Below are 25,859 nucleotides of genomic sequence, written 5' to 3' on the forward strand. Positions count from 1 at the left end.
ATAGGAAAACGCTACCCAGTTCCTTTTAAAAATAAAAAAAAATGAAAAATTGAAGGTGGCCCTGCTGGAAAAAGGAAAGGCCTGATAAACAACTCCACATGAAGGAATTGAAGTCTCCTATACGTATTGTTTAACCTAGGCAATTCTACACCGGGGCTTTGGGGTCCTCCCCCTGCACCTCCCAGCACTGGCTGGTTTCCACCCGCACGGCTGCACCAACTTGCACGCCAGCAAGCACACCCAGAACTGAGGCACCCAGGTAAGGCAGTCACACCGAGCTTGGCTCAGCAGTTTCCCATACCTGGAGGAAAAACTAGAGGGGCAAATCATGGATTAGGAGAGGTGAGGCGGAGGATTCCTGGGCTTCGGGTGCTGCGGTAGGCCAGCAACTCCACCCTGAACCGTGGGGCAGGAGGCATGCAAATGTCACACGGAGACCCGCAGCTCCAGCATGTATTTTCAGTGTTTTCAGCTCTCAGAGCACCGCTGTTCCTGTGGGAACAGCCGACCCATCCTCTCCTGGGCCTGTTCACAGTACGAGCACGGGGTGTACCTGCCTTTAAACACGCTCCTGCTAGGGTGCAGCCGGGAGGTCACTGCTGCAAGGAGGAAACAGGGCTAGAAGAGTCTTATTGAGGCACCATAAGCAAGCCAGCTCATGAGACTGAACGAGTTACAGTCCGAGTCTGCCAAGCAGCAACACATAAACACAGCTTAAAAACCCACGGCAAGCCCGCACCAGCTCCGCCAGATGTGAAATCCTCCCAATTACCAGGCACAGCTCCAAGGCGAGGCTCCGACAGAGGCACGCGTCCTGCAGCATGTGCATGCTACAGCCTCGCCTGTTTCCCTCAGCCACCAAACCCTCGGCGAGCTGCTGAAGGCCGTGCCAGCCCCGTGCGTTATTCGCTGTGCCGGTGCCGAGGCGCCGCGCTCCCGCCGCAGACCGCTCGTGCCGGCGGGTCCCCGCGCAGGGTGCGGTGGCGCGCCTGCTGGCACGAGGTCAGCGACGCCCCCGTGGGCAAGCTGACACACACACACACACACACACACACACACACACACACACACACCTCCCAGCAGGGCTCCATCACCACCTGCATCCTGGGCAGGGGAGACGTGGAGGCGTGCGAAATGTCACTGCCCACGGCTCTGCACCAGGGGCTCCGTGGAAAAGGGGCTGTCGGCTCTCGGGGCAGCACCCTGCGCATGGGAAGGGGCTGCAAGGAAAAACATCGACGCTCGATGAGCTTTGAAGTTCAGCACAGAGTGCTGCACCGCGCCGAAAACAATCTGGTCCTCATAACTCTGAAGGAGACCGTTTGGTGTCTGCCAGCGAGCGGGAGCCTCTGAAGCGCCGCATGTCCCACATATTTGTCATCTCCTTCGGTTTTATTTGCGTGGGGAATATGTGGTGGCACACTCATCCAAACTGGTGGGAAGGGGCGTGGATGGGATCTGTGGTTCAGACTTGCTATTTATACAGCGTTTGGAGGTGGCTCTGTTCTGCCTTAATGTGGATGCACCAAGATTTGTCTGAGCATTTTTTCACGCACACGTGGTCTATACCATCCAGATTGATATCGGGTTCCTCTCCGCAGCAGCCGTTTGTTGGGTTTCCACGAAACAGGCATTTGCCGTCTGAGATCCGCTATTTAGGAGACCAGCAAAACCAGATAAATGGGAACATAAGGTTAAACTTGGCCCAATTAAAAAGAACTACAAACTTCATTTCAGAAGCCATAAAACCAACTGGAATGCTTGGGAGTAAATCCAACGAAAACAGCTCTCATTATTTCATCTTGGTAATCCAAACGCTGCTGCTGCCATTGAGGATGAAAACCAGACGGCAGAAAATATATACCAGCGTATCTCTTCAAAGCAACGCGTTATAATCTCCCTTTGAATTTCCATCATGCTCTGGATCAGGGTAACCTCTCCCAGTAGAGCAGAGTCTGGACAAAGGCCCTCCAGGGCCATCAACACCAGATACGTAAATCTTCGTAGGGGGAACAACCAAGGACAGGGACACGCTGTTCGGCAAGAAATGAATCTGAAGGTTTGCAACTCATCCGCATTAATACTAAAACGGAGGGTGGTGCACAGACAAGGTGGGGGTGCCCGGCCTCCCCCGGCACAGCAGCAGCTCTCGTGCGGCCCTCGCAGGCCCGCAGCGCCCCCCGTGCCTCCGCCTGCCCGCAGCAAGGGGCAGAGAAGCAGCAGCTGACGTGCTGCCGGGCCTAGCCTTGAGATAAAGGAGAGGTGTTTCAGAGCAGTGCTATTTACTGTCAAAACACTGCATGGGAGGAACGCGCAGGAGGCAGGAGACCGTCAGACAAGTTGGTTTTTACTTCTGCTTTCTTTTTTTTTTTTTTTTCCCCCAGACACACTCAGCCATGCCCTGGGAACGGCGTGCTGCCAAAGATAAAAATCAACAGCGGGGGAAAGTCACGCAGCACCCGCACGAGCTGCACAAAGACGATTTTCTCATTGCTATGAGGGGATGCCCTCCCTCCGGGACACCTCCGTGCCCTCCGAGCACTCTCCTGGCAGCTCAGGCTCCTTGTCCCCAGCGCTGGACCTGGGACCCAGACAAAGCAGCCCATGGCCAGCTGGCTGCAGGAGTGACACAGCCCTGCGGGGGAATGCGGGGTGTCTGGGGACCAGGAAGCATTACAGCAGCCAAATCCTAGCGGGGTCTCGGGTCGATGGCACCAGCTGAAGCCAAGAGATAAGCAAACAGCTTCCTAATTTTCTTTCTATAAAGAAGCAAATGCAGGCTGGGGCCAGGTTCAGAGGAGCAGGGACAGAGGGCAGAGTACTTTAATTATTCAAGGCTGAGCCACAGCAGAAGAGAAAAAATACAAGGGAAGAAGGAAGAGGACAAGCTGGCATCTACCTGCACTCAGCTTTTCAGATGCTACCGTACTCAGGGAAAGCCATTACTCAGTTCCTCCATGCATGCTAAACGAGATTCTCCAGAATTTCCTGACAAAAGGTACAAATACATAGATAGAAATCTGTCTTACCCAGCACCAAGAGATGGAGTTGTGCTTGCCAGGCCTGTGGCAGAGCAATGCCTCAGCAAACCTGGCCACACAGACCTCGTAGATAAGGCCTGTGTAATCACCTCTGATACTAGCAGCTCCAGTACAGAGCGACAATCTCGCTAGTGTCACAGGTTTATCTTAATAAAAAAAAAAATACTTAAAAAAGACAAGTTTGTTTAGCTAACTGCATGTCCCGTGGATGACCAACCACAGTAAGAGATGATCTCAGTGGTGCTTCCAGCTCAGATTTCTCAATGACGCCCCAGCCACAGGGCTACAGAAGGCTGCGGGGAGGAAGGGGCTGCTCGGTGCCTCTCGTGCTCTCAGCACTGACAGCCCCCACACCCTACCCTTCTTTCCCTGGTATTTCAGTACCCAAGATCTTTTCCATGATTCACTTTACAGTGCGTTATTTGCACAGGGGATCTTCACTCGCACAACAATAGTCTAAAAATAGAGACGTAGTTTCGGGGATGGCTCCGTGCCAGCTGCATGCTAATACGGCTATCTGGGAAGAAGTGTGTGCTAGCAAACAGAAGTGTTAGAATTATTCATAATATGCCTCTGTGCTTCACTAGCTCTCTGAAGTTACAAAAACCTCCGAAGAGACACAAATTACAAGAATCCGAACAGGAGCACGCAGCACAGCCATGCTGTACACCATTTCTTTCCAACAGCAAAGCAGCAAGAAGTCTCTCACGTATTAATATTTTAAGTTCACTGGATATAAAAAGAGAGGAAAGCATGTTTTTTTTAAACAGAAAACTTGCAGAGGCCCCTCCATACTGCTACGCCCTCCGATAAATAAAGGCGCCATTACCTAATGCCCAGCCCAGCGCAGCCGTCACTTTGTACTCCTGAGGGACGGCTCATTCATCGATGCCAAACCGCTATTAAACCATTTCATGTTTATTTTTCCCCGAGGTGACACCGGGGCAGGGCAGCAGCTCTGCGGTGCCTGCATGCCTGCGGCAGGGCCCTGCTCGGCGAGGGATGGAGGTACAGGAGCTATGGCTCGGCACGTACACACGGCCACGCTGCAGCACAGCTCGGGGAGCAGGGCCGATGTTCCCTGTTCAGAACACTACTGCTTGCCAAGTGTGAAGGGCCCGGGCCCGTGGCAGTATGCCAGGCCAAAAAACAGTGGTAGTAAAAACAAATAACACCCCTCCAGGATCACAGTACACCCTCCAGTACCCCATCCACGGGCATGCAGCAGCAGGAAGCAAAGCAAAGGAAGAGGGAGTGCTGGCAGGGGACCCGCGGGACCCTCCCGTCCCCCATCCCTCCCCTGGAAGGGCCTGCTGGTTCCAACGATGGGAATGAGATCTAATTGCAGGGTAAGAGAGGAACACTCCAACTTTCACAAGCAGCCTTTATGCGAGCTGGTGGCCGAGCCCCAGCTGCTGGCAGCCGGCATGGTGTCACACTGCTGCTGCACCCTGCAACCCAGCCCTCCTGCAGCTCCATGCTCACCCTAACCCTAACCCACAGCCCCTCTGGCTGTGTGGGCAGCACGGAACCCCCCTGCCATGCCACAGCTTTCGTGATGGAGGTGCGGGCAGCGTGTCTAGTTTCTCTTTGTGCCTCCTCCCCCTCTTCTGGAGAGGGTCTGTTTTTCAATGACTGAATGCACAGCGCATTGAGAAAGGACAAAGACAACTTGGATGAGAGATTAAGTCCAAGTCGCTGGCAGCTCTGCACGAGGGATAAACATGAGGGAAATAAAATTCAGCTGTTTAACAGCTGAGCTAGGTCCCAAGCAGTCGAATGCAGCAGGGCAGCTCCTCTGCAGGGCAGGATCCCAGCAGGGTGTTTCGGACGGCATTTCAGATGGTGTTTCGGGTGTCCCCCAGCACTCAGAGCAGCCCACTGCAGGGCAACTCCTTCCTGATGGGTGACAAGCCTGGGGTCCCCCAGCTGCTCCTGGGGTGCACTGAGCACACAGATGTCCCCCGTGGGCACAGAGACATCTTCCCAACGCTGCTTTGAGAGAAGAAATAAGGTGATCTCACATTTGGGGAGCCGATTCCAACTGTCTGGTAAATGAAGCTCATAAAACTAACGCAGAGTTAGCAGCAAGATACAGACACGCATACGTAATTATTTTAGGTTAACAAGTTTCTTGCTACCTTTTTTTTTAATTTATTACGACACAATTTAGCAAGCAAGAAGTGTGTTATTCACTGGTTGCTTAGATTTCACACTTAATTTACATCTGACTTCAGCTTGGCATAAAGTGTAGGAAAACAGCGTTTTTAAGCTTTCCTCAGTCAATGAAAGAAAACCCTGAAGATGTGCCAAATAAGCTCACTGAAAACAAAGTATTAGCGTGCCATGTCTCCCAACACTTCTTACAAACTAAGAACACCGGCAGCCACGACCAGAAACCAAGCCCCCCGGACTGCAGAGCTGGTACAGCTCATCCCCCAGACCTTGCTTTTATTAACCAGAGATGAGTTTTTCTGTTTTTTCATCTCAAAGAAAATTTGAGTAGCTGTTTGGCACCCCAGCAGCCTCTCCAGGCACAGCGGCCTGCTAGAGCCAAGGAGCCAAGGCCCTGGTGAAGTTACAGAGCTGCTCTCCATATGTTAGATAATTACAGGGTTAAGAACGTGCACGCAAGCTTTAGAAGACCTCATTTTTAGCTTCCCTCGATGGCGACACAGCACACAGCTGGGGAGGAGCAGGCCCCTTTGACCAGGCAGGGCGGTGAAGGAGCCGCAGACGCTTTGCTCCCCGCGGGCACCCGGGCACTCGAGCCAGGCCCGCGAAGAGGCAGACGGCAGCAGGCAGAGAGCTGCCAAAGCCCCAGGTTGGACCAGTTTGAGAAGTAAATTGTTTATTTGTTGTTAGGTTATGGCTGTTAGAGAGAGGGATTTTCCAAAACACTTTACAATGTGCAAACACGCCTACAGCTGTTCTTTCAGTAAGGAGGAAGAGCAGCCTGCCCCTGCTGCTCCTGACTTCGTCTTGCAGGCTTTTGTAGGGGTTTTTGCAAATTTCATTTTCTTCAGGTACTGAGGTTGAATCCCAGTAAGACAGCTTCTTCCACGGTTTCTGTACCTGTACAGTTCTGACGTTTAATTTGAACTCTGTCCTTTCAAGGCCAAGAAGTATTTTCCATCTGCACTTATCAAACCCAAGCAAGCCTGTAACGCAGCATGTGATGGAAGGCAGGGCAACTACTGCAGTTCACCAGTGAACAAACTCAAATTGCAGAAGAAATTAAAGTTATAACTATGGCAAAGCCTCAGTAAATAAATAATCTATCTGCTACCCGATGGAGAGTGTGCATTTACAGGCAGTCTCAGAGTGAGAATTCCTTCTTACGAGCTCCTTCCTTGTGTAAGTGTGCAGATGGATGATTTCATTTACTGACTACTTCAGCTCACAGTTTAGAAACCGACCACACAAAAGTGCTCGGTGAACACGGAGCAAGACAGCACGACTTAAAATCCACAGCACTGGGAAACAACCAACCAGCTGAAGTATCCATACAAAGAAGTTTTGGGGCAGAGATATAAAATCATTTAAAATTATGTCCTGAGACTGCTTTTCACCACCTCCACACAGACTGAAGCAGGGGAACTAGAGCCCAGTGCGGTGGCGCAGCAGCAGGCGAGCAGCCTCCACAGGGGTGTCCCCACTGCCACCGCCTCCAGCAGGTCACCGTGGTGGCTCCGGCACCTCCTTTGCAAGCCAAGCTCCTCCAGCCAGAGCCAAGCTTACCCCATGGAGGATGCAGGACTCAGCTCACCAAGCAGTTGCACGTGTGCCGAGCCAGTGCGAGGAGCGGGATGGAGATGCTCGAAAGCGGGACAGGTCCCTTTCAGCTTTTCAGGGTTCAGTGGTATTATCTACTGCAAACCGTTGCTGCGTGCTCAGCAACTTGAGATATTTTGGAAAACTTTATGAAACCCAGGAGCGCATGCTATGAAAGCAAGTTGCTGGATTTAAGCCAGTGCAGGTCCCGATATTCTGCATACTTTAGCACGGAACCTGTTCACCATTTGCTTAGCCACCTGCTAACGCAGCGCAAGCAGCTTTCCCTGGAGACGCCCACATTGCAATGCCTCGTTCCTAACCCCCAGCCTTGGCACAGGTTGCTGCATCGCCTCGCTGTGTGCGGGCACGTCACCAGCTAGCACCTGGTGCTGGATAAAAGCAGATGGATGAAAACAGACACTGGGAAAAAGAACAGCCCACAGTCAGCACGTAATAAAGGGCAGTGCGACTTACTCAGGTCGTTGTCCATCTTGAAGGCGATGTCCAGCTGCATGATGAAAAGCATGAACTGGAACCAGGGGCTCATCTCCTTGCTGGGGAGAGGGATGTGCACGGCAAACACGATGTCGTTGGCCTCGATCTGCCTGCTCACCGCTTCGTCGAAGTCTTTGAGCTTCTCACAGTGGTTGGGTCCCCAGGGCATCAGCCACTTGGTTTTGTGGTGGTTTTTTCTTACATCAATGCACTTCACTGACATGTAAGGAACAGCTGTAGTGGGGCTGGGAGCTGTAAATGAAAGAGAACCTCATTTTTAGAATCTGGAAATATCGCACGTAGTGGGTTCCCCACCGAAGTATGCAGCTCCCCATTCAGCTATCTGAAGGCAATACAAAACAAATGCATCAAATGACGCTCCTTCACAGCTCCATGATCCCGTAGTTAAGTAATTAAGTTTATTACGTCTACAGCCGTATTACTGACTTTGTAGTGGGATCAAATGAGAATTAGCTGAAGCAGCAGGAACCCGCCGGCTCAGGCTCCGACTCCTCAGTTACACCAGCAGCAGACTGGAAGTTACTGGCACCTTCCTCTGGGCATGCACCCTTCCAGCTGGCTCACTCAAGCAACCCCATATGCAAAGCCCATAGCCATATCACAAACCCAGACAGATGAACCCATTCGAAACCCCATCCTGCAGTGCAGGGAGAGACTGCAGTGATCTGAACCACACGTAACCGAACAACTCAGCAGGAAGGCTTTGCTCCCTGCTGAATCAAAGTTCCTCCTGGAAGGGTGAGAGTCCTAGGATAACGTGTCTTCTGGAAAACGCCGAGGAAGCAAAAAGCTCCCAGCACCGACAAGCTGAATAATGCTGCATTTTTCTTTACCGAGTCAGGCGTGATCAGAGAACCAAGCTGAATGCATGGGCATGAGACACCCATTTGCATTATATCAGGGATGTAAAACATCCCAGATCAGCTAATTAAAACTATTGGGGATTATCCTGCTCTGGCTTTACATCCATGAGGAAACAGTCAGAAACTGAAGCACAACCAGGGATGGAAGCAGAGGAGAAATGCATCCAGCTGCAGCCAGTCTTACAGTACCCAACATCAACACGAAACACCTCCAAATCTCTCTTAGAGAAATAAGAGGCTTTTAAACTCAGAAGTATTTCTCACACAATTCTGCCCTGCAAAGCCCTCTGGTGAAAACAGCTCTGCCTTGTTTCTGCCATCATTAGGGACATAAATATTTTAATGCTATCTGCACACACCAAGGAGCGGGAGCTCTAACGGAGCCGGTGCGACCTGGGGGTGCCCATGGGTTGGGGAGCCGAGGGGCAGAAGCTCGGTGACAATTCTCCCGTCCCTTATGGACCTGCTCCCTCTTTGTCACAAAAAGGAGCGCTGTTCTGCACAACAGCCAGCTCAGTACTTTTTAAAGACCCGGTATGTTTTGCTGTGATTAAAACAGAACTGTCTTATTTCTGAAGTACAATCTGTAAGTACCACTGGATGTGCTTTAATTAATTTCTTCCAGCTTTACAAGTTTTGGAAAGCAGAAGGAGCAGGTTAACTCTTTCTTTTTAAGATACTGAAGGTTTTATTTACTTCTGTTTTCACTGGAATTTGGAAAAATTAAAGTTAAGTGACGCCACTTTCTTGTGGAATGACAGTTATTAAAGAAAACAACCCCCTCCTTTTTTTTTTTTTTTTTTTTAAAGTGAAAACAGTGTGCAATTAAAAAGTTCAGGCCAAATTTAATAATGTTGAAACGCTCTAATGCAAATGAGAAGCATTGAAACGTTCCTATACCGTGAACTGAAAGATCCCTCTTTCAGCATGTAGAAAAACAGACAAGCCCCTGCCGTGCTGTCACCATCGGCATTGCAACAGGCGGTGGGGGATTCCCAGCAGACCAGAGCCTCCCGCAGAACACCACAGCACGTAGTGACACCTACGTGCAAACTTTGAGCCCTTCAATGAGAAAAGCAGAACAAAAAGCGGCGCCCACCCAGGCCCAGCTGCCCGGCTCCGTCCCGGACAGAGCCAGCTCACGGTGGGTCAGCTCAGCGCGGTGCCACCCGCACATGCAGATGGCAGAAAGGTTCTGCTAGCTGGGAAGCAGCGGTTATGCTGCCTTAAAGCACGGGCTGCCAGACTCATACCTGCTCCGGCCGGCAATCCCCAGCCCAGGCGCATCACGGATCCGTAGCACTGCTGCATGTCAGAGCATTTTGAAGGCCCTGTGGTCCCCTGGGAGCCACAGAGAGCTCGTAGGTTACGGCAGCTCCAAAAAAAGAGCTAACCTTTGATATGCCAGAAAGAAGCAGAAAAATATAATGAGTATTCGAAAAAAAAACCATCCTAACTGCAAGCCCATGGTTACAGAACGCTTCCATGATGTACCACAGGCACGTTAAACACGCGGCTCACGGTGCCACGTTCTTACGTTGTTTCTCGATGCAGAACCTGGTGACAGAGGCTAAAACTGCAGCCCCACGTGCCTGTTAAGAATACTGTTGAGAAATAAGGCAGGCATGCAGGCTGGGCGCTCTCATAGCTTTTCGAACTCTGAAAGATCTTTGTGTGATCTGAAAGTAGGCATCCCTGAATTAAGAGACGTTGTTGCTCCTGCAAGGAAGGCTCACAGTTCTTGCTTTGATGCAACTCATTACAGCCATAAATACACGTTTTCATCACTGACTGATTATGATTTTAAAGCCTTGGCGTGCTGACACCCACAGCCCCTCTGCCAAAGCTACAGCTCCGAGGAGCAGGAGACAATCGCTATATATATTTCTTGTCAGGAACTGCACACCAAACAAACATCGGCACTTGGCTTGCATTACTTGTTTGGCTCCGTTCCCATTAAATTCGAGCGAGTGTTGAACCAAGTGGAAAAAAAATGCTTTGTGAAGCTGCAGCCAAGTCAACTAACAGTATTACAAAGTGCTATGCAAAACAAAGCTAGCATCAAGGGATTTCAGCTACACACTGGTGCCAAGCAGGCTGCTTTCAACCATTCTGGCTGTGGGCTGCTAGATGGCTCAGTTTTACGCATTCAGTGATATGTATCTGCCTGTAAATAATTAAATAGCAGCTTTTGCATAATGGAGTGGAGGAGCCTCAGCCCATGTCCCCAACCTGCTCGCTCGGAGGAGAAGTAACGCGGCAGGGAGCGCTGGGGTGTGCTGCAGGAGCGAGGACGGGGCTTTTGGCAGGGCCGCTCGGAGGAGCCGTGCTGCCCATGGATGCCTTCCCAATGCTTAAGAGAAAAAGCTTCGGGGGACGAGCTCACAGACACAATTACTGGCTGCAAAGGCTTTCAGGGCAGAGGCACGGATCTCCATGGAGCCAGCACGCACATGCCTGCAGGGCGCAGGCAGGACTGTCCCCACCAAGCCCTCCTCAGCCCGACAGAAGCATCCTCACCCAACCCTTCCCAAACACCCGGGCGAGCACGTACATGAAAAGTGCAGCCAACAGAGTCGGAACAGCCTGCCTTTTGTAGCTCTCTGCTTTTCATGCTAGTTTGGGCAGTGAATAGCATTTACCGGCTTTGAAGCTTGTTTGCACGCATGTTACAAACACCTTTGTCCTAAAGGCTGCCGCAGCCAGCTGGGACAGCCTGCCCGCGCTGCTGGCAGGGCAGGAGGCAGCCGCCTTCCCCTCCTCCTGCCGCAGCCCACCCAGACCCCTCACTCGCCACGGGCACCCCAAGGGCACCACCGAGCACCCAGTGCCGGGGCCAGCCCCTGCCACGTCCCGGGAGGGCTTCTGATGAGCCATCCACACTGCTGCTTCATGCAGAGCTACGGACCGAAGAAGTGCTCACAATTTCCAGCGAGGCTTTTCTCTCTTTTCTATTAAGTACCATACATCTGTGGGCTCGAGCATATGAAATTTCTCAAGCTGTGCCCGCAGGAAAGGGCAGCAGTTAAAGGAACAAGTTAAGGAACAGAGAGACGTAGTGCTAGACTGGAGGGGGCAGGTGGAAATCAGAAGTTGAAGTGCTTTCAGCTCTGAACGATCCAGAACTACTCGCCCTCACGTGACTCAGGAGCTGCGATTTGACTGAAAGGCAGAAGATGCCAAGGTTGCAGAGTGTCTCCAAAGAGGAGCTGCATGAAACATCTCAGCATGCTTTGTATCTACGGACAGCAGTGGTCAGAGAAGTCCAAGATCCTCTGAACTGATTCAGCAAAGGACTTCACGATTTGTTTTCTCAGCACTGCTCACCGTTCTGATTGCCAGACACCGAGGATTTTCCTCCTCCATCTCAACTGGAATCAAAATTCTTTCACTTCCCATAGACTAAACAGAGTGAGAGCTGAGGCAAACAGCAAGAACGACTCATTGCACAGCTGGGGCACCGCCGGGCTCGCCAGCACTGCTTCCACCCCTGTATTCCTGGGGGAAGTACTGCAGCGTTGGCTGAAGGAATGGGGCACCCCATCCCAAACACCCCAGGGATCGGCCAGCAGCGGTGACCCTGAAGGGACAGGGACCCGTGGGTTCCCAGCCTGTCCTGCACAGGTGCCCTGTGCTCCTGAGCCCCAGGGGTGGATCTTGGTCACCACCACCCTCCCGGATCCGGCTGTTGGAAATCTCAGAACGGAAAGTTTTAATTCAGTTTGAGATGAGTGGAGCACTGCGGCCAATTAAGTGAAACAAACAGAGTGAGTTTGGGATTTTTTTTGCCAAAAGTTTTAGTACAGACTTAACCCTCCCAGCTCGGCTGCTTAAAAAGGCAAGTAAACGTCCGCTCCCCAGCCAACACAAGCACAATTAGTTAACAACAAAATCCTCGATTCTGTTTGCGTACATTTTTAAATGATAGCCAACGCTGTGTATTACAGAATTAGGCTTCCTTGGCCGGCACGTTAAAGATGAATCCCTTCAATGACAGGCATCCTGATCAATGCTAAGGAATAAATACCCCCTAATTCCACGGAAAACTTGCATTCCCTTCCAACCCAAGCCATTCCACATTGTCCCAGGTGGGATAGAGCCCGGGAGGTCTCCAGCCCAGCCTCCAGTTGTACCAGTGACACCAGTCACAATGAGCGCACCTTCCACTTCAGATTTCCAGTTGCTACATTCCTTGCTCTCTCCTCTGCATGCCCCCAGTCTTCACCTTCTATCACGTAGCCACATTTACTCCTCAAAGCAGTTTTTATGGTGTTTCTATAAGCAAAGAGACCAGACCAGCAAGGCACTGCCATTCTGCCAAAGCCTGACACTGCACTGGGACCGGCGGTGAGCAGTCAGGCGCTCACCTGCAGGGGCAAAGCCGAGAGGCAACAGCACGTACAACGCGGGTATTTGGGGATGGTGGGGAGCAGCTGCAGTGGTGGCAGCTCGGTGCTCAGCCCCGGCTCTCACTCCATGGATGTTCCTTGCTCATCCCAGCCGGGCGGATCCCAGCAGGATCCCAGCAGGGAGCGTTGGCAGCTGGCGCCCAGCTGCGCTCGGAGAGCTGCAGGGCCCCGAGTTTGTGGGCGGTGGGATGGGGATGCTGAGAGCACACAGCAGCAGAGGGGGCCTTTTGGCGGCAAGGAACCCTTAAGGAGTTGTCGAGGGTGGGAACGTGACATTTCTCCTTCAGATTTCCGAGAGGAAATGTTAAAACCATTAGGTCTTTAAGAGAGACAGAAGAAAATGAAGCCCTTTTCCAAATGGATGCCACTTTTTCATAAACACCCTTTCACACCTTTGTTCCACAAGCCAAACTTGACCCTGTCTCTCTCAGGCTCACCTGCCCTGCAAAGCAGCCTGGTGCTGGTACGCGGGACGGGCAAGCGAAACAGAAAACTCTCCATCAAACTCCAGCTCCATTCGCGGCCCAAACGAAGGCTGGAAAAAGCCTGAAGCAGCATCAAATCTCCGGCAATTCTGCAGCCCGCAGGCTCCTTGTCGCAGCTCAGAGCGGCGGAATGACACCCGGCCAGGGCACGCCTCGGGCACGATGGGGGAATACAAACAACCCGTTTGTCTGCTCTTGGGATCCTGCACAGACATCACAGCTGATGTCAACAAATAGCACTGATCAGCTGCAGAACTCGTTTTTTGTTTAATTCCCAAAACCCCAGCTCAGACTTGGACAGGGGTTAGGACAGTAAGCACGTAACCTCTCCAGCACAGCAACGGGTGTCTTCCGCTGGGTTCCAGCCAACCTGTCCCCGCAGCAACCCATCTCCACCAACGTGCGTGCGAGCAGCCACCTGCCCTGCTCTCTTCTGGGATGAAAAGCAGCAAATAAGATACTGACTGTAAGCGGGCTTACCTCAGGGACCAGTCCTCAGAGAAGAAAAAATCTGTATTTAGACTTAGTTTAGCTCTTTAAGTAGAAAGAAATTAAACGGATTTACTATGAGATAAACGAGCTCGAGCCTTTGTGAATTTTACAATATTACATATGCCTATTTTTTTGAGTCACCATCACTCAATTTATTAGTTTCAGTAAATTAAGCAGATCTTTTAAAAGTTCCTGCAATAAATTCTCAAATTCCTCCTCCTCATTCATGCAAACAAGGCGTTCAGCCCACTCACACGAACAACATCCACCCCTCTCCCCCGCGTGTACTCACCTCTATGATATATATTTTGTACCTTCTCCTCTCGAACACCTACAGCATTTCAAATTAACTACTGACCCTTGCTCTCGCACTATAAACAAGCCCTTTACAAAATCTCAATTGCATTGTGTCTACATTGATTAAAGCTTGAATCCTACTGACCTCATGTGGTGTTAACTTCTCCCATGCACCAGGAGCATTCTGCTTTTCTACTCAATTACCCCCTTCTGTGCAGAGCCATCACTACCCAATGAGCACACACAATGGACTTCTGCTTCATTACACTAACCAACAGCAGGGTAGGAATAAACAAGCTAATTTATCATCCCACGGACTGAGGTTTTCCAGCTAGAGCGGTGAGAACCTGAATCATGTTATATATACTTACATATGTTTACTGCAGTATAAAAGTCTTCTTTTTTCTGCCTCCCTCTTTGCCAACCTTGCTGCTACCAGTTTAATGTTAGTGACAGCGATCACTCGTGCAAACTTTAACATCCTATTTTTTAATTGCTAGTTACTGTTTTACAAGCCTACATGCCTTTTTCTGAAGACCAACAGCAGCTTTTACATACAGAATTGCTGTCCTCTTAAAATAATCTGATTTATTTTCAAAACAAACAAACCCTATCTAGTAGAAGCCCACTCCTCTTGTGAAATGTCTTTCTTTTTTGTACTATTTGACTCCAGACTTTAAGATCAAAGTCCTTTCAAGCCCCAGGATTTATCAAAGCCCTGCAAGTGATTTTCTACAAAGATAGCGGGAGTTCAGCCCTGCTGGGGCCTCACCAGACACATCAGAGAGCGCGGCAGAGGTTTACCACAAGGCCCGCAGCCACATGGCAAGTCAGAAGCAGAGCCACGGACACCCAGAGGTGCCAGCTCCTGGTGCCTCACCCTCCGAGCTTTGGGGCTAGAAGCAGAGCAGGCATCCCATCCCGCGGTGTTCATCACCTTTTATTCTACTGTTGCTGAACCTGTAACTACTCTTCTTTCAAACAAAGCACAAACAGGGCTTACAACTGGAGAAGCAGTTTCATTCCCAGTAAAGAGGGAATGGATTTGTGCCAGAAGGGCACCACTTCCATCCACGGTCACAGCGAGTTGCCAGACGCAGCACTACAGCTGAGTGTGGCTGGCTGTCTTCTCTGGTACGTTTGCCAGCACTACGAGCTTCTCGCTCCGCTTTGTTTCGGGTCACAGAAACAAACCTGTCCAAGCAAACGAAGGAAGCCTGGCTGTGAGATTTCTGACCCAAGCTCACGCCCTGCATCCAGCTCCTTGGCTAAAACCCATGGGCTGGACAGATCGGGGTGGGAGACGAGCTGCTGGATCTCCGAGGTCCCGGGACAACCACTAAAGCCAGCAGAACGGCCTTACTGCGGTCGCTGGGACTGACCGTGCTCGTTAACACCATGCGGCATGACCACAGAGATAAGTTCGTGTGTGCCCGCGTGCTGGGGAGCAGCAGCTTTCTGCCCGAGGTTTGTTCTTGGACGCCACTGCTGCATCTTCCTGCAGAAAGAGGCCGTGGAAAGAAGGAGCAGAGCCTCTCAGAGCAAGGCAAGCTGGAGACTTCTTCGGGGGGTTAGTTCTCAGAGAGCCACAGCAGCAGCGGCCACACCAGGACCCTTCGCAAGGGAACGCGCAGCTGGGGACCCTCGGGGGGCTGCTGCAACTGGGCAGCCTCCAAGAGCCCTGAGAAGGAGCTGCTGGCGCAGGACAGGGCTCGTTCCCCTCAGCCCCGGCAAGGCACAAAGCGAGAAAACCTCTGAGGCTGAAGAGTGCCAGTGTATTTGTCAGGAGAACGCAGTGAGTGTCCTCTGCGAGACATGTACGTAGCAGCAGGGGCAAAAACAAAGCAAGCACTAGTAGCGTGAGTTCCATAAATTCAAAGGTATATATCCGAAGACATTTTATTTAAAAGTAAGGTAGAACTGATTTACTAATTGCCACAAAGGCACTTTGATCTCCCTCCAAGCCATCCTTTGTCAGTTTTCAATCAGGACCAAAGGCATTTCCTACTATGCCCGGCCAAAATGCAAACCCCGTGGAAATGGCCCCAGAACAGCCACAGAGACCCCACGTCACCCAGCGGTGCCACAGCACCATCTGTCCAAGGGTGCCCCAACCACCAGCGGGACACGGCTGGCGGGACACAGCCGGCACCACGACATCCCAGCGCGGCCCCTGCGGCCCCTCGCAGGCAGGGGCTGGCATTGGGATGCAGACCCACCCCTTCCTCCTTCAAAGGGCCTCTGAGCAGGCGTGGAAGACAGCTGCCTTGACTTCAAAGGCCAGAAGCTTTATGTGCTGTAGAAAAGACTTCCTGTTAAATCCTTATCCGGGCCTATTCAGTCAGCGTGGTGACACAAAGAAGAGGAGTGGTGCAATAGCTGTTTCCGCTTCGCATCAGCTGCGGGGCCTGCATCTCCCTGACGCAACTCCCCCGAATTAGCCGTAGCTCGAAGGTGATGCAACTGCAAGAAGCGTGAAGTAAAAAAAAAAAAAAAAAAAAAAAAATGACCTCACAGGATTTACAGCCCTTACTGCCCGCTCCCCAAAGCCCCGAGCACAGAAGTCTCTGCCTGGGAACCGTCAATTTCGGGTACATTTGCCCATTCAGCCACAGTTACAGCTCTTAACAAGAAAAATCGAGCGGACCCAAGCTAAACAGATGCGACCTTTCACGTCTGCTTTTTCATCGGCTCCCAGAGCCGCTGCCAAGGCCACAGCACCGGAGGAATGTGCCTGCGCAGGGGCCGCTCTTGGCACCGGTGCCCGCGGCGCAGCCGGAGGGGCCAGCCGGGGAGGCCGGGGCACCGGGCCCTGCTCCGCCACAGCCGCCCGGCCCGAGGAGGTAATGAAATCCCGGGAAAGGAAATTAAATCCTGGAAACTCACTGCTCAGGAGCCAAGTCAGACATTTAGATAATGACCCGGGATTGTTGATAGCTGCTCAGCCATTTATACTCATGACTCATTATCTCTCTGGGCGAGACACACAAGCAGGAGTTTTATTTGCTCCAGTCAAAACAATTCCATTTTTTTCAACCTCAAACCAAGGCAAGGAGGCAGTGAACCTGCTTGATCACAAATGCAGCCCCCTCGTCCCAGAGGACTCATGCTAAAACAGACACCTCCACCTCTCCAAGCAGTTAATTCGTAAAACGCACAGTTGGGTACGGGACTGCCGGTACTTTGCTGTGTGTGTGCCTGCTCTTTGGCTTTGCTACAGAAAAGTCCTCTTACATCCAAAGCCGTCTCATTTGAACGGAAAACAAGGTAATCTGAATCACCACGAGGCATCCCTGTGGTCCTAGAAGTAATTGAGAAGTTGCCCAAGGAGGGGTTACAGAGCCCAGGAGTTCCAGCTCCAAGGTGTGCATGCGGCAGGGCTCACCCCGAGCCCCCCATCCCTCTGGGGCCTCTCCTGGACACAAGGGGCAGCCCAAAGCCCCGGGAAGAAGAGGTGGGCCCCTGTCCCAGACCGTCAGATCAGGTCCAAGCGTGTGCGATGCCTGATGCAGCAGGTCTGTGCCTCTGCCCAGCTCTCACGGGGTCAGGCAGCAGCTCACAGCCCGATGGGACGTGCAAATCACTGCTCGCAGGCACTTGGATGAAGCCAGGCTACAGCAGGCTTCAGAACAACACAGAGTTCCCTGCTACGTCCATGAACTCCAGACAGATTTGAGCAGTCGTATTCTTTATGTAAAAAAAAAAATAAACTGCACACATGAAGGAACCCCAGGACGCAAGGACTCCGCCAGCAGCTCCCACATGGTACAGAGAGGACCATGATTTGTAATCCAGAGCTTTGGTTTAATGAAAGCCAAAAGGCATCGAGGTCAGCCTTCCACTGACGGGTTCCAGCACCTGGCTGGCACTCGGGCAGGACACGGCTGTTCTCGCTCGTCTTTGCCCCACTCAAAACTTTCAAAAGCGGCAGGACCAGACCAATGCTGCTGCTGGTTCAGCAGGAGAAGCTCTGTCCTCAAACCGAGCCCCAGCCCTCCACGAGCTGCTCTGCACAAGCAGCGCCCACATCACCCTGGGGGCACCCTGGGGACAGCCAGGGCGCAGGCAGGTGGCTGACCCCAGGCCAGACTCTGCAAAGGCAGAGCATGCATATGCATGGCGTGCGAGGGCTGCGGGAATGCCGAATGCAAAGCAGATCTAGCAGATCTATGGATCCCATATTACCTCGTGCTGATACACCCTAGCAGCAGGCACAGCATGGGACCCAGAGCAGAGCCTTTAAGCACAAGGCTCACCACGGAGCCTTGCAGGGGCCGCATCAGTGCAGGGCAGGGAGCCGGGTGCTCCGGGCCAGTGGTGCAGCCCCAGCTGTCTGGAGCCCAGGGCTCCTCCAGCAGCAGGGTGGCAGCTCGGTGACACGACCCTGCAAGGGGTTTCTCGCTCCTTAGCTTTGCCGAGCTCCCTTGGGCTGCCACAGGAGCTTCACCCCCAAGCGATGACTCCTGTACGCGTACATCCCACGTGCTGCCAATAGGCACTTCAAGCAAAAATCCCAGGGAGTGCTGATAAAAGTCCTGCGTCTGAATGAGAGCGCTGGTGGAAACCTGCAAGCCTTATTAAAGCTCAGACATTAATACAGTTTACTGTTCAGAAACTAGGTTGAGAGCTACCACTGGCAGAAAACATGATTTCAGGAAAATGCTGCATTGCTGCCATATCAGGTACCGATGCGTTGCATTTGTGTATTTTCAACTGGCAAAATAATCTGTTAAAATAGAGCACTTAGTCATTGTTTTGAAACATGACCTAACCGACTGCTAAAGGAACGGCTGGTTTAGCTTTGTAGCTGCGTCCCAGTTGTGTACATATTTTGGTTTGTCTAGACCTGGATAAACTAAAATAACTGGATTCTCGGTGTCTGTGCGGTGCGCTGGATCAAACCAGCCCAGGACTATTTCAGTGACACCTCGGCTCGCATCCCACCTTGTGCTCGCCTCGGGAGAGCAGCCCTCCTGCCTCCCCGCCGCCCGGGCGGGCAGCACGCCGCCAGCAGCACCGGCGGTGCCCGCGGGCACGCTGCAGGAGGACGCCTGCCACCGACACGTCTCTCACCGGGCTCCTCTTGGAAAGGGGCACGGGGCTGGGCGCCCTGCGGTGGCCCAAGGGACACGCTGCCAGCCACCAGCCTGCAGCACCCAGGGCTGGGGACCCGGGGAGCGAGGCAAGGGCTGCGGTTGCTCCCCGAGAAGCACTTCAGGCAGCAATGTCTGCTTGCGTGCCATGCACCAGAGGCCGGGGAGCCGGGCGGCTTGCACAAAGGCTTCCAGTTGTTCAGGGACAACAGTCACCGTGCCCGGTCCCTGGCAGGAGCCACACAAGCCCCTAGGCGAGGAGGGGAAGAGCACTTTGAAAGCCTAGCAGTGGGGTTTTGCAGCAATTGAAGGAAGCCTGCCCCTAACAGCCCCCTGGGGCTCGCTGCCGGGGGCAGGGGGGGAAGATGCCCTTACCCAACCCACGTGGAGCCGCCCTGGGTTTGTGTGGCCCCGAGCCCAGCCCCGTGGCTCTCGGAGCCCAGTGCCTGCCAGGGACACGGCCCCAGCCCCGGAGGGCCAGCAGCTGCAGTGGCCGTAGTGCAGGAAACGTGGCCGGCGGGAGAACGAGCTACCAGGAGGCAGTTCTGCTCGGCTTTGTAGGGTCTGAGAGACGAACGAGAGGTCTGTTTAGACCCCCCCAAACACCAGGCTTATCACGCCTGTCCCCAAACAAAAACAGAAACAGGGCTTTCTAGTCAATATGTTCCTTTTGTACAAGGATTTAACGTTTTATAAAGTTTAAGTGGTTTTTCTAGTAGTGCTCTAAGATGAAGGATACCCTTATGAGCACTGAGCACGGCTTCTCTGCACAGGCCAGGAAATTTTATCTAGTGAATCAGCACAGAGTTCGGTAACCTGCACCTGAACCAGATCTTTTAGAAAGGAAGGGAACGAAAAAAGCCAGTCCTGATGGTATTCAGCGTGGGTTCAGGCCCACAAGACCAGAAAAAGCTGGGTTTTAGCCCAAAGCTCGCCACAGACGCCTTGGGGATCGAGGCGGGGAGCAGAAGCAGGAGAACGAGGGAAACTCAAGTTTTGGTGATTTCGGGCGCGAGGCAGTCACGCAGCTCCTTCAGCCGCCTGGCTGGGGGGACGCGAGGGTTAGCACAGCGGGCACAGCACCCAGCCGGGACCCCCGGGGCCGGGACCCTCGGGCTCAGCACCCCCCCGGGGTAGGGCCGGGGCCGGCTGCAGGGCCGGGGGCGGGGGTGGGCCGTGGAGCCCGGCAGGGACCGCACGACCCCCGGAGCAGAGCCCGGCAGCACGGCCCCGCTCTCCGGGCCGCCCCCAGCTGCAGCCCGCGGGGTCCCGGAGCTCACCGCGGCCCGGCCCCAGCCCCCCCTGCCCCGAGCGGCGCCCCCGGCCCGGCCCCGGGGCGATGCCGGACAAAAGCGGGGGGGGGGGGTGGAAGGGGGGGGGGGGGGGCGGCTCCGCTGCAGCCGAGACAATGGGAGCGCTCCCGGCCGCACCGAGCGGCATCGCCCCCTTCCCCTGCCTTTATTATTTTATTTCAATTATTCATCTTATTTCTCCGTCTCGGGAGCGCTGCTGCAAGCTGGGGGGGGGGGGGGGCTTCCTCCTCCATGCAAGCATGTGGGGGGCTTCCTCCTCCTCCCGCGGCCGGCAGCTGGGGAGGGGGCGGCGGAGGGCTGGGGGGGGGGGGATCCGAAGGCAATTCCGAAACGCAGCCAAGTTCCCGGCGCAGGGCTCCCCGCGGCCCGGCCGCCATGCTGAGCGCCTCCCTGCCTCCCGCTCCCAGCCCGTGCCCGGAGCAGGCCAAAAAACTTTTCTCTGCCCCTCCGGGCCGGGCAGGCTGCGGGGCGCAGCGCGCACAAAGGGGCCGGGCTCCGCGGCTCCCGGCAGCGGGCAGGCGGGCCCCGGACTCACCGATGAGCCCCCCCACGAGGAAGGCGATGACCTGGAAGACCAGCAGCACGCCGCCGACGATGCACAGCTTCCTCGTGCTCATGTTCTCGATGATCGCCCCGGCCATCTTCGCCCGCCGCGGGGCCGCGGGGCGCCGGGCACCGCCCGCCCGCCCGCCCGCACCCACCGCCCGCAGGCACCCGGCACCCGCCGCGCGGCTCCGGCCCCGGCCCCGGCCCCGGCTCCGCGCCCGCGCCGGGATGGGGTGGGAGGGGCGGGGCCGCCGCGGGGGGCGGCTTTAGGGAGAGCGGGCGTCAGGGGGAGGGAGGGACGGAGCCCCGCCCCGGTGGGATGGGGTGGGGTGGGGAGATGGGATGGGGTGGGGTGGGGATGGGGATGGGATGGGGATGGACGGGGATGGGGATGGGATGATGGGATGGGATGGGGATGGGGATGGGGATGGGGGATGGGGATGGGGATGGGATGGGATGGGACGGGATAGGGGATGGGATGGGATGGGGATGGGGATGGGGATGGGGATGGGGATGGGATGGGATGGGACGGGGATAGGGGATGGGATGGGATGGGGATGGGGATGGGATGGGGATGGGGATGGGGACGGGGACGGGGACGGGGACGGGACGGGATGGGATGGGATGGGATGGGGTGGGATGGGATGGGATGGGGTGGGGTGGGATGGGGATGGGATGGGATGGGATGGGATGGGGATGGGGATGGGATGGGATGGGATGGGATGGGATGGGATGGGGATGGGATAGGGGATGGGATGGGATGGGATGGGGATGGGATGGGATGGGATGGGATGGGATGGGATGGGATGGGATGGGATGGGGATGGGGATGGGATGGGGATGGGATGGGATGGGATGGGGATGGGGGATGGGGATGGGATGGGATGGGATGGGATGGGATGGGATGGGATGGGATGGGGATGGGATGGGGATGGGATGGGGATAGGGGATGGGAGTGGGATGGGGATGGGATCGGGGATGGGGATGGGATGGGGATGGGGATGGGGATGGGATGGGATGGGGATGGGGACGGGGATGGGGACGGGATGGGGATGGATGGGGACGGGGACGGGGACTGGGACGGGGATGGGATGGGATGGGATGGGATGGGATGGGGATGGGGATGGGGATGGGGATGGGGATGGGATGGGATGGGATGGGATGGGATAGGGGATGGGATGGGATGGGATGGGGATGGGATGGGGATGGGGATGGGATGTGGGATGGGATGGGATGGGATGGGATGGGGATGGGGATGGGGATGGGATGGGGATGGGGATGGGATGGGGATGGGGATGGGATGGGATGGGATGGGGATGGGGATGGGGATGGGGATGGGATGGGATGGGATGGGATGGGATGGGATGGGATGGGATTGGGATGGGGATGGGATTGGGATGGGATGGGATGGGGATGGGGATGGGATGGGGATGGGGATGGGATGGGGATGGGGATGGGATGGGATGGGATGGGGATGGGATGGGGGATGGGGTGGGGATGGGAGGGATGGGGATGGGATGGGGATGGGATGGGGACTGGGATGGGATGGGATGGGGATGGGATGTGGATGGGATGGGGATGGGATGGGATGGATGGGATGGGATAGGGGATGGGATGGGATGGGGATGGGGGATGGATGGGATGGGGATGGGATGGGGATGGGATGGGATGGGATAGGGGATGGGATGGGATGGGATGGGATGGGGATGGGGATGGGGATGGGAGGGATGGGATGGGATGGGATGGGATGGGATGGGATGGGGCATGGGGATGGGATGGGATGGGATGGGATGGGATGGGGGATGGGATGGGATGGGGATGGGATGGGATGGGGATGGGGATGGGGATGGGGATGGGGATGGGGATGGGGATGGGATGGGGATAGGGATGGGGATGGGATGGGGATGGGGATGGGGATGGGGATGGGGATGGGGATGGGGATGGGATGGGGATGGGGATGGGATGGGATGGGATGGGGATGGGATGGGGACTGGGGATGGGGATGGGATGGGGATGGGACGGGATGGGATGGGATGGGGATGGGATGGGGATGGGTATGGGCATGGGGATGGGATAGGGGATGGGGATGGGGATGGGGATGGGATGGATGGGGATGGGGATGGGCATGGGGATGGGATGGGGATGGGATGGGATGGGATGGGATGGGATGGGAATAGGGGATGGGATGGGGATGGGGATGGGATGGGGATGGGGATGGGGATGGGAGGGATGGGATGGGATGGGATGGGGATCGGGATGGGGATAGGGATGGGGATGGGGATGGGGATGGGGATGGGATGGGGATGGGATGGGATGGGATGGGGATAGGGGATGGGATGGGGATGGGGATGGGGATGGGGATGGGGATGGGGATGGGGATGGGATGGGGATGGGGATGGGGATGGGAGGGATGGGGATGGGGAGTGGGATGGGATGGGGATATGGGGATGGGATGGGATGGGATGGGGATAGGGGATGGGATGGGATGGGATGGGATGGGATGGGATAGGGGATGGGATGGGATGGGGATGGGATGGGGATGGGATGGGATGGGATGGGATGGGGATGGGGATAGGGGATGGGGATGGGGATGGGATGGGATGGAATGGGGATGGGGATAGGGGATGGGGATGGGGATGGGATGGGGATAGGGATATGGGATGGGGATATGGGATGGATGGGGATATGGGATGGGGATATGGGATGGGCTGGGCTGGGCTGGGCTGGGATGGGATGGGATGGGGATGTGGGATGGGATGGGGAATGGGATGGGGATATGGGTTGGGATGGGATATGGGATGGGACGGGAATTGCATGGAGATGGGAATTGCATGGAGATGGGAATGGGAGCAGGAATGGGATGGGCTCAGGGATGGGGATGAGGATGGGGCCAGCAGCCAAGCACTCCCTTCACCAGCTCCTCACCCCCCTGGCCCCAAGCACGACTCATGGTGCTAGTGCCCTGCAGCTCAGCATGGGAGCGCGGCTCTGCTGCCTGCCCTCGGGGGTTGCAGTGAATCCCGCCAGCTACAGCTGATGCTGGATGGGGGCGGCTGGAAACGCTCCTCGGGAACGTGCCACGGAGGGAGACAGCCGGTGGCAAAATTTGTGCGCGGGAAGCAGCAAAATGAAAGACTGTGGTCAACTATTTAGAGGCGCAAACAAATAATAATCTAAAGCAAGTGGTCAATAACAAGAAAAAATAGAAGAAATATGCAAAAAAAAATCTACAGTAATCAAAAATGGTAAAGCTGTGTAAGTGCTGGCAGCACGGTATGGGTGGTAGCTACGCACCCAAACCAGCAGGTTCCAGTACCACGTTTGCTTGGGATGCAGACATCTCTGCGCTGTTATATTGCCCAGCGCAACGTCAGCTTTTTGAGCTATGAATTGCAGGCAGCGGTGACAGTAAATGCTTTTGGTCATTTTTTTTTTCCTTATGTATTATTATTATTTTTTTACATTACAGTTATGACATCATTTTTAAATGATGGCTGAGTCCTTTGTACCCATTGTGAACCCAACAGGATCATTCCCATGATGTGCTTGCAAAATCAAAGCCTGTCAGTGGATTTTTGCCAAGACAAATACCAAATACTTTGTACAAAATGTAAGAGGTAGAGCTAAGACCCTGCCATGATAAAAGCCCCTTTAGTGAAAAAAAAAAAAAAGTAAAATAACGATAACACTGGAAACAAACACTTGGCATTATAAGGCACTTTCTACGTGTACCACATTCCTACATCTTTAAAGCCACAAAATTTGGGCATATTAATTACGTGCTGACTTTAGACACAAGTCCAAAGGGGGCAGAGCAAATACCATAGTGAACTGGGGTCTCTCTTTTACCAAAAAGTGACCCCACAAAACTCTCACAAAAGAGAAACCGGCCCAAGGTGTAGCAGAAAGCACACCCCTAGCCATCGCTTTTCCTTTCCAGCTATTTACAGATAACAATTCTACCTCCGTAAGGTCTCCAGAATCAATCACCTCCTACCTGCCGGTTATTAAATTACTTTTTCCTTACTGCTCCAGGCTGTTTTGAAAGCCTCAGCTGCAAAAGACCTCTCTGACAGTCAGCTCGGGGCAGGGGAAGGAGTCTTTCCACAGAGAGCTCCTTGCAGCACTGTGCCTAGAGCCCAGGCTTTCAACGGATTTAGGGGTTTAAAGCTGCAGGTAAGTGCTTAGTGGGATTTTCACAGGCTCCTAATTTTCGGTGCTACATGTCCATGCCTAAAAGTGACTGCAAAAGTTTTAGGAAAACTGTCTTTGGATGCGCAGTTTTCAAAGAGATCAAACTCGCTGAAAGTTTCAGTATCTTCTTTTTCACCCATTGTCTCATTTCAATTGGATAGTTAGTAGAAATTGTCAGGAAAGAAATGCTAGAATTTAGAGGTATTTGTCAAACACAATGGTAGAAGGACACGCGCTGCAAATGCAACGTGCAGGCTGGACAGAGGAGTGTCTGTGACCAGGATGTGGAGGTCAAATGGCATGACTGTAGCGATAATTTCTGTCTTTAGAAAGCTAAAAAGCCAACCAACTCCCTGCTGAAATTATTTGGACCTGTCTTGCTGCATAGAAGTTTTGTATTGAGCTGCTTCATTTTTGCTTTACAAGAGCAAGTTTTTTAAACATTAGTAGCAGCCCGCCAGCCCAACACTGGGCTGACTCCATAGGTATTTTACAGAGTAGCAGCAGACAAAAATCTGGTTAAATTACAGCCATCCACGGCCAGATACACTCTGCTGCCCCGTGTGAGGCTGCCCCACGTGCCAGCTGCCCCTTGGCTCCGCGGCGCCTCCCTGGGGGCATCGGCACTGCTGGACACCAGCACTGCAGCTGCCTGGGTTGTTGGGAACACCTCGCACACAGCACTGAGTTACTCCTAGAAATAAATAGTGGGGAGTTTGCTGCTACAGGGGAAAGATGATGGAAAGCCTTTGCAAACACTGCTCGCTTCTCACTGCTCGCTGCTCGCATCGGTCTCTTCCACCTTCCTGGTCTCTTACAGGCACCTTCCTGGTC

At 54.1% G+C, this 25,859-nt stretch overlaps 1 protein-coding gene across 1 annotated transcript in view; it reads right to left on the reverse strand.

The window, feature by feature from the left end:
- WLS (Wnt ligand secretion mediator) overlaps positions 1-21,092 on the reverse strand; it is a 32,270-nt gene extending 11,178 nt beyond the window's left edge. Inside the window, exons 1-2 of the mRNA XM_040564753.1 lie at positions 20,822-21,092; positions 7,293-7,565 (exon numbers count right to left, since the gene is read on the reverse strand). Coding sequence (XP_040420687.1) covers positions 7,293-7,565; positions 20,822-20,927 — 379 coding nt within the window. The 5' untranslated portion in view covers positions 20,928-21,092. The remainder of the gene's footprint in view (positions 1-7,292; positions 7,566-20,821) is intronic.
- Positions 21,093-25,859: the final 4,767 nt, after the last annotated feature.

This window comes from Cygnus olor, chromosome 8 (genome assembly GCF_009769625.2).
Source record: "Cygnus olor isolate bCygOlo1 chromosome 8, bCygOlo1.pri.v2, whole genome shotgun sequence".
In the NCBI taxonomy this organism is placed as follows: Eukaryota; Metazoa; Chordata; class Aves; order Anseriformes; family Anatidae; genus Cygnus; species Cygnus olor.